Here is a 9,006-nt window from a genome sequence, read left to right on the forward strand (position 1 = left end):
AACTTTCTCAAGGTATGGAAGGCTTCTTTGCACTTCTCTCTTCACACAAACTTTACTCCTTTGAATATGGTATGAATCTTTGATAGTAGCCTGCTAGACCAAGAAAGCTTCTGATTTGATGAACTGAAGTGGGTGGCTTCCAGTCCATCACTTCCTGCACTTTGCTTGGGTCAACTGCTATGCCCTTGCTGGATATGGTGTGTCCCAAGAATTTCACACTATCTAGCCAAAATTCGCACTTGGAGAATTTGGCATACAGCTGGTGATCTCTTAGTCGTTGAAGAACAATGCAGAGGTGTTCGGCATGTTCCTCTTCATTCCTGGAGTACACGAGGATGTCGTTGATGAAAACCACAACAAACTTGTCAAGCTCGGGCATGAATACCAAATTCATGAGATACATGAAGTAGGTTGGAGCATTTGTAAGCGTGAAAGACATGACCAAGAACTCGTATAGTCCATACCGCGTAGAAAACGCAGTCTTAGGAATGTCACATGGCCGGATCTTGATTTGATGATAACTAGAGCAGAGATTGTCTTGGAAAATACTCTGGCTCTGGCTAGCTGATCAAAGAGAACACCAATCCGGGGTAAAGGATATTTGTTTTTGATAGTTACCGCAGTAAGGGGTCGGTAGTCCACACACATTCGTAGACTATCATCCTTCTTCTTCACAAAAAGAGCCGAGCAACCCCAATGTGACGTGCTTGGGCTAATGAAACATTTCTCTAGCAGTTCTTGCAGTTGGGTTTTCATTTCTGCCAGCTCCACAAGCGGCATTCGATATGGCCTCTTGGATATTGGTGCCGTGCCTGGCTGCAACTCTATGGCAAACTCAATGTCCCTGTTTGGTGGCATTCCTAGCAAGTCATCCGGAAACACATCGGCATACTCGCACACCACTGGAATATCCTCTAACCAAGACTCAATTGCTAGGTAGGCACAAGAATTCATGCTCTCTCGGGTTGGCAGGTGCAGTGTTGCTGGCCCATGTGTGGGTGAGTTTATGTCGATAGCCTGTGCTGCAATGTCTAGGGTGACTTTGTGCTGAATCATCCAATCCATTCCCAGAATTATGTTTATCCCTTCCAACCCAAGGATGATAAGGTTGGTGTTAAAAACCTTCCTATCAAAATTGAAGGGTACAAAAGGGTTTATCTGGTCGGAACCAATTTAACCACTTGGTGTTGAAATCGAATAAGACCCTTTAGTGTGGCAAAACTCTAATGCACATCTACTACTGAACTTTGTCTTGATAAAGCTATGCGATGCACCTGAGTCAAATAATATAAGGGCAGGTTGATTGTGGACACAAAAGGTACCCGTCAACACTAGTGTGCCCTCAGGAAGGTCCACAAGGTTGGTGAAGTTTAGCCTTCCTTGCCTGACTTGCACCTTCGGCCTCTTGCCCTTATTATTCTAATTCGAGCTCTGCCCTTAACCTTGGTTCCTGTTTTATGGGCATTCCTTTGCAAAGTGGACCGAACTCCCACAAGTGAAACAATGATTCACATTGTTCGGGCGAAGCGGCGGTGGAGAATTGGGCCTTGGGCCCCACTGCAGGTATCTAGGGAAGCGAGGAGTTCCCTGCTACTGCGGTGGCCGGATTACCCATCGGCCATGCTGCGGAGTCCGCTGAAGAACTCCCAGTGGAACCAATGTGAACTTTTGTGCAGGGGCACTGGGAGATGGCATCGGGGCCTTCCTCTTCTTGTCTGCCTTGAGGGCCATGATACAGTCTTCTTGGGAGATAGCTAGGTTCACTAGCTCGTTGTAGGTTTTCACCTTTATGGGGTTTAGTATCTCCCAGAGTTTGAGACTCAAGCCTCGGCGGAAACGGTCCTGCTTCTTGTCATCTGTGTCAGCATGATAATCGGCGTACTGACATTGGTCGTTGAAGGCTTGGGCATACTGCAACACATTGCACGTGCCCTGGGTGAGAGCAAGGAACTCATTCAGCTTGCTCTCCAATAGACCGTCAGGGATGTAGCGTCCCTTGAAGGCATTCTTGAATTCCTCCCACGTCACCACGTGGTCAGCGGGTAGCATGGCATGGTAGTGGTTCCACCATAGCCGTGTAGAGCCACGCAACTGCTGGACTACGAACTTCACCTTGTTCTCGTTGGGGCAAGGTGAGGTGAGGAGGGTGAACTTGGACTCGATTGTGCGAATCCAGGAGTTGGCATCAAGTGGCTCCTCTGTCTTGTGGAACAGAGGGGGCTGGGTGTGACAGATCGAGTAATTAAGAACCTAAATCAAATAATCAACAGGGTGATTAAGAAGCAAATCAAAGCTAACTCCAATTTACTGAGAGTTAAGGTCCAAAAATACCTCAGATTTTTTTTAAGCCAAGTGTTAAAACTCCCTCCTGTTGAGAATCACTTGTGAAGCAAATAAAAACAAATTTTATATAAGAACTTAAATCTTGACCAATATACTAGTGGTAGCCCTTTTCAAGTTGAACACCTTCCACTCACAGCACTTCTTCTTATTTTGAGCAAAGGATGTTCCAAATTCAAGTAGACGATCGATCAAGTTTCAAATCCAATTCCAAATGGCTTTCATTGACGTCCCACCAAAGGTCCTACCATACTATCTCCAACTTCGTCGAGCTTTTCCTTGTTGATCTTTATAAAAGCCATAGCACGTACCTTGTTCCCGAACCTTCACTTTTGGAAATCAAACCGCGTAGTTCGAACTTGGTGTGAAAACACATGTTATACACAACACCTTTATCATGACACGCATCACGAGCATCATCATGCATAATTAAGCATCATGAACATCTTTTTGTGCATCGTTGGCCTTTATAAGCATCATTTGTGCATACATGAGTGTTTTGGCCATGCATTGTTAAGTGCTCCGAATTTTGTTATTTATCGGTGGAAAATCAAATTTTCAAAGGAATCCCAATTAATTCATACAACTGTGCTCACAAATATTTTCTTCAAATATTAGACACCATTTAGTGATTTTACCATATTTTTACCAATTTTTTTAGAGATATTTTCTTAGATCAAAAATTCATTTAAAGTTCAATTTTAGCTATTTTGTTTTGACGATTGTGTGCAAACCATAAAACCTTTTGAGTTGATTCTGGTTGCATTGGATTCTTCGTGATTTTATCTTTCCAACGAATATTTTTGGAGAATTTTTGGACACCGATAGCTTGGTCGTTTAAGGGGTCAAAGTTGGCATTTTTTATTTCTCCGCGGGCCCACGCGTCAGTCGTCTTCCTCCTCTCTCCACACACGTTGCAGACCGGGGAGGACACTGGGCGCCCATGGCGCCACGGGGCTGGCATGCACGAAGCTCCTCCTCGTCGGATTGGCCGCCCGGACGACGCCTACGTGAAATTCAAACCTTGCCCCGTTCCTCCCCCTCCTATATAAAGCCCCCAACCCTCCCCTTCCTCCATTGCCAGCCTTTATCATTTTCTTGGTATGCATGTTTAGCGGTCTAGTGATGGTCTTCTTCTATCTCAGCACCAATTTATGTTGGAAATTCTAGAGCATGCTGATATGATTGATTGCAAGCCTTGTTCCACACTGGTTGATACAAATCCGAAGCTGTCTGCTACTGATGGTGCCCCGCTTGTCAATGGGATTGATTTTCGGAGCCTCGCTGGTGCTCTACAGTATCTCAGCTTCACTCATCCCGACATTGCTTATGCGGTTCAACAGGTTTGTCTACACATGCAAGATCCTTGTGAGCCACATCTTGCTGCTCTAAAGCGCATTCTGCAGTATATTCATGGCACTCTTCACTTGGGTTTACATCTCCGGCCCTCTACTCAGTCAGATTTGCTGGGTTACTCTAACACTGATTGGCTAGTTGCCCAGACACTCGAAAGTCCACTTCCGAGTATGCAGTCTTTTTGGGCGACAACTTGGTCTCCTGGTCTTCAAAGCGATAGACTACAGTCTCTCACTCAAGTGCCGAGGCTGAGTATAAGGTGGTTTCCAATGCCGTTGCCGAGGTCTCCTGGTAGCTCCAACTTCTAGTTGACCTACATGTTCCTCTGCGTCGCACCGCCCTGATTTATTGCAATAACATCATCATTGTCTACATGTCTTCGAACCCCGTTCAACATCAGTGCACAAAACACATGGAGATTGATCTACACTTTGTTCATGAGCATGTTGCTAATGGTGATGTCCGTGTTCTTCATGTTTCGACGAGCTCTCAGTACACCGACATTTTCACCAAAGGCCTACCTTCTTCAGTGTTCACAGAGTTCAGGTCCTGTCTAAACGTTCAAGCTGCCGACGATCAGACTGTGGGGGCGTGTTAGAAGCTGACTTGAACATGTGTCAAAGAAGATGGCTGGAATTGATAAAGGATTACGATCTAGAGGTGCACTATCACCTGGAAAAGCAAATGTGGTTGCGGATGCTCTCAGCCACAAGGCCCATTGCAATTGCCTTTCCGCAGAGAATTTCGCAGAGACCTTGTGTCACGAGATGAGGAAGCTTAACTTGGAGATTGTTCCTCATGGGCACGCTGAGCCCAAACCTCTGTTGAGCCCACCCTGCACGACCAAATAGTTATGGCACAGCTAGAAGATAAGGAGATAAAACTCATCAAGAAAAAGTTTGCACAGAAGGATGATGGTTACAAGAATTTCCGACAGGACTGGAAGGCAGTATGGTACCATGACCGACTATTTGTTTCCAACAGTCTCGATCTCCAAAAGCAAATTTTGGATGAGGTACACCTCTCCAAATTCTCTATTCACCCTGGTAGCACCAAAATGTACCACGACCTCCGGCAAAATTTTCGGTGGACTGGGATGAAGCTGAAGATTGCTAAGTATGTGTCGGAATGCGACACGTGCCAAAGTGTGAAGGCAAGCCACTTGAACGTAGAAAGTACTCTTCAACCGCTACCTATACCCTCATGGAAATGGAAAGATATCAGCATGGACTTCATCGTTGGGTTACCCAACACTCCTCAAAGGCATGATTCCATATGGGTCATAGTGGATAGGCTCACTAAAACAACACACTTTCTTCGAGTAAGGATGACCTATTCCACTCAGAGGTATGCCGAGCTATATTTAGATTGCATTGTTTTCTTGCATGGAGTGCCCAAAACGATCATCTCTTATCGAAGTGCTCAATTTGTGGGATGATCTGGGAACAACTGCAAACTGCCCTTAGCACCAAGTTGATCCGTAGCTCTACCTATCACCCTCAAACCAATGGGAAATAGAAAGGGTAAATCAAATCTTAGAAGATATGCTGCGAGCTTTTGCAATTCATTATGACAAGAACTGGAACAAGTGCCTACCATTAACCGAGTTCTCATACAACAACAACTACCAAGCTAGCTTGAAAATGGCATCATTTGAGGCCTTGTATAATTGCAGGTGTCGAACTCCGTTGAGTTGGTCCCAAGCAGGAGAAAAAATAGTATATTGACCAGATTTTGATAACTGAGGTGGAAGAGAAAGTAAGAGTAGTACGAGAGAACCTTAAAGCCGCTCAATCTAGACAGAAGAGTACTTTGACAAGAGAAGAAAACCATTGCAGTTTGAAGTCGCTGACCATGTATACCTTCGGGTTTCACCGACCATGGGTGTGCACAGGTTCGGAGTGAAGGGAAAGTTAGCTCCTCGATACATTGGTCCTTATGAGATTACCGAAGTTTGTGAACTGGCTGCCTACCGAGTGAAGCTCCCACCTAGACTCTCCGCCATCCATGATATCTTCCACATGTCTCAACTTAAGAAATGTGTTCGAGTCCTAGCTGAAATCATTGAGCATGAAGATGTATGGGTAGAGCCAGGTCTCTCCTATGTGGAATACCCAATTAAGATTCTTGACTGTAAGGAAAGAACTAGGAGGCAAGTAGTGAAAATGTTAAAAATTCAGTGGAGCCATCATACCGAAGATGAAGCTACTTGGGAAATAAAGGAGTATCTCAATCATCATTTCCGCATGTTGATACCAGATTTTAATCAAATCCCTTAATATGGAATATGAGGCCATCGGTGTCATATGTGACTAGTCACTGCATGTGTATATATATTGGAAGGTACTAATCAATATGTGAGTTGATCAAGGAAAAATCTAGCACGTACATGCAAGTTGGCTGAAACAAGCTAGACATATTAGAGGCTCACGTGTGGAAGAAAGAAGGAGCAAGGACCTGATGGCAGTACGAAAAAGGAAGCTTAATTAATTAGGACTTTACATAAGGAAAGTTAGAGTCCGTGTATCTTAATATTTCTTTTTGTTTAGATATTTTGTATCAGGTAGTTTTGATACGGTTCCTTCTAGGAGTTGTTAGTTCAGAGCATAAATATGTACCTCCAGTCATTGTAAAATCATCACACGATCAATAAACAAACATATTTACCTTTACCTTTCGGCTTCACACCATTGTTCTAGGAGTAGGATTAATGTAGCTTCTCAACGAGTTCCTTCTAGCAAGCTGAGCTGCATCGACCTCGATCTCCGGCAAGCTGCAAGTTCCCATCATCAGGTGTACTAGACTTCAACTTCCGGGCGCATCACTATCGTTGGGTCTGGTTTCATCTACGAGTTATCGAGTATCTTGGATCTTTGACTTATGTCGCATCGCTTCTGTCTCGATCTACGGTATTCACGAGTTATCCCACCTTGATTAAGCTTGCATCGACTGATATTTATATGTTCTATCGTCTTGCTGTTTACAACATATTAATTGTTATTAATTCTGTCGGAATAGACGATAGATCTGTTTTTAATAGCCTGTTGCATCTTAATCTTGGTTACCCTCGAGTGCCGTCGAAATTGAGTTTCATTATGATTAGATTCATCGGTTGGCGGGGTTTAGACTGATGTCCTGTTGAGTGTTTCTAGGCTGCAGCTACCGGGTGCATCGCTGTGGTTTTGCCTAGAAATATTGGTGGTGACGTTAGTTTAGATCTCATCAGCTTGTGGCTCTGGCTATGGTGGAGCAAGAACTCGATGGTGCTCTATCTCCTATTGGCTCTCTAGCTGATGGTTATCACATCAAGGATCATATCGGCCCGATCGGCCGACTCCATCGAACTTCGAGAGAATTATCTCCACCTTGTTAGTTGAATGGCCAAACTGACTGGCACGCCCGCGCACACCACGCGCGCTAATTTGGATTCTGCACTGGAGTTAAGCAGATCTCTCAGGTCCTCATGTGGTGATGCAGGGTCCACCACCGTTAGGATTTTGCGTCAACACATTTTGGCACGCTCGGTGGGACACGGTTATAAGGCTCACATTTTTATTATAAGAAAAAAGCATCTTTGGCAGCTGTATCAAGTTCATCAGCCAAATGAGTGTTCATTGGCTTGTTAGAATTAATTCAATATAATATTTCAATAGAAGCAGCCGATGTAACGATTGGAGAAAAGGCCAAGTCAAGTGGGGGTAGGCTGAGAAAAGGCCAATTCAAGCGCCCACACTAGTTTTTCTTGACCCGAATCTCGGGACATGATTCTTTTTAAGGGGGTAGGCTGTAACATCCCTAGTTTTAGTGCCACATGCAAAAGTTTAATTAGAGAAATCAAGAGTTCAAACCACACTTAAACTATTAACCTTGCCATGTTTGAAATACAAATGCACTTGAATTTTGAAATCTCACCAAAAGGGGCAAAATAAAGTCAAACAAGGCTAAATAAGGAACTAAGTGTGAAAAAAAAGCAAAATAGGTTGGGAAGGTAGAAAAACATTCAAAATACCAAATCCCAACTTTTCAAAACTTTTCAAATTTTCAAATGTCCAAAAATGACTTAAAAAGCTCTTTTTGGGGGTAGCTGTTAAATTCAAATTTTATATAAGAACTCCACTTTTTGCCAATATAAAAGTTGTATAACTTTTCAAATTAAAAAACTTTTGTTGTTTGAGCTTTCACTGATTTGGACTGGAAGGTGTTCAAAATTTGGGTCAAAGTTCAGCCAAAAATTCAAACTTAATTAAAGTTTCAACCTATCTCTTTAAACTAGCGTTCTTCTGAAGTTCACACTCTTTTATCTTCCAATCTAGCCAAGATCTGCACTTGAAGCTTTTGTAGAGTTTATAGTCTGAGGTTTGAACAACAAGTTTGGTTTTTGAAAATTTTCAAGTTTTGTTTCGAAATCGTGTGCGTTTTCTCTTCAAAACTACTGCCTTCGCGTGCCATCGCGTTCTTGTGCTTGAACCCGTGCGCGGCCACCACACCCGGCGTGTCGTGCCGTGCCACGTGGCACTTCACCGTTTGTGCAGCACCGTCGCCTATCACCGCCAGCGATGTGACCACACAGCCCGGCCGTTCGCCCAACCCGCTCGAGAGCACATCCCCACCCCCTACACCGCATCCTCCACCGGCCTATGGCCTTGCACGCGCCCACGCGCCTCAGAAGCTTGCCACCACCATGTCGCCACGCTCCACTAGCGCTCACCGCTCTGCCACTTGCCGCCGTGATGGGACAATGTGGCTGGCCACTCCCCTCGCGCGGAAAAATGGTCTTGCACGCCTCAAATCCCCCTCCACCACTCATCGTCAAGCGCCCACACGCGCGCACCCCTGTTGGCCAACCGCCGCCGTCATCATCTGCGCCACCAATGCCCACCACTGCCAATGATCCCCAACCCCGGCCTAAGACCCTCCAAGTGCCCCTAACACCCCTTCACACCCCGGCCCTATAAAAAGAGCCCTAGGGCCCTCGATGGCGCCTCATCGAGCCCCCTCTTACTCCGCAAGTAGCCCCATAGCACCGCTGTGTAGCTCACTATGGAGCTCCACCCTCCGGTGAACACCACTGCCCGCTGAGCCCTCAGGTGCATCACGCACACCCCACTTGAGCTCCCTGAGCCATTTCCTAGCCAGGGACGCCACTGTCGGCGCTGAACCAGAGCTTCATGGCTGTCGCTTTCCCGCTCGACGTGAGCCGCCGCCGTCGGACCTCCTTCGTCCTCGCTCCTTTCGGCGCATCTCTTCGCGGTGAGCCCCTAACCTCGCTCGACCCCTTTCCCGACCCTATCCTTGCCGGAGCTCGTCGGA

At 45.5% G+C, this 9,006-nt stretch overlaps 1 protein-coding gene across 1 annotated transcript; it reads right to left on the bottom strand.

Moving 5' to 3' along the window:
* Positions 1 to 1,590: 1,590 nt before the first annotated feature.
* Positions 1,591 to 2,642, bottom strand: LOC140220232 (uncharacterized). Its single transcript, XM_072290250.1, has 2 exons — positions 2,589 to 2,642; positions 1,591 to 2,250 (listed from the first exon to the last, which is right to left on the bottom strand). Exons 1-2 carry the CDS (start codon positions 2,640 to 2,642, stop codon positions 1,591 to 1,593), a joined length of 714 nt encoding a protein of 237 aa, XP_072146351.1.
* Positions 2,643 to 9,006: the final 6,364 nt, after the last annotated feature.

The sequence above is a fragment of the Setaria viridis genome, chromosome 8, assembly GCF_005286985.2.
Source record: "Setaria viridis chromosome 8, Setaria_viridis_v4.0, whole genome shotgun sequence".
In the NCBI taxonomy this organism is placed as follows: Eukaryota; Viridiplantae; Streptophyta; class Magnoliopsida; order Poales; family Poaceae; genus Setaria; species Setaria viridis.

What these genes read in the sequence shown, in the direction of transcription:
- LOC140220232 (XM_072290250.1), bottom strand. Translation starts at nt 2,642, where the DNA reads ATGGCTTTTATAAAGATCAACAAGGAAAAGCTCGACGAAGTTGGAGAT. An exon ending in ACGAAGTTGGAGATAGTATG is followed by an intron (nt 2,251 to 2,588) that starts GTAGGACCTTTG and finishes TATTTGATTTAG; the next exon opens with GTTCTTAATTACTCGATCTG.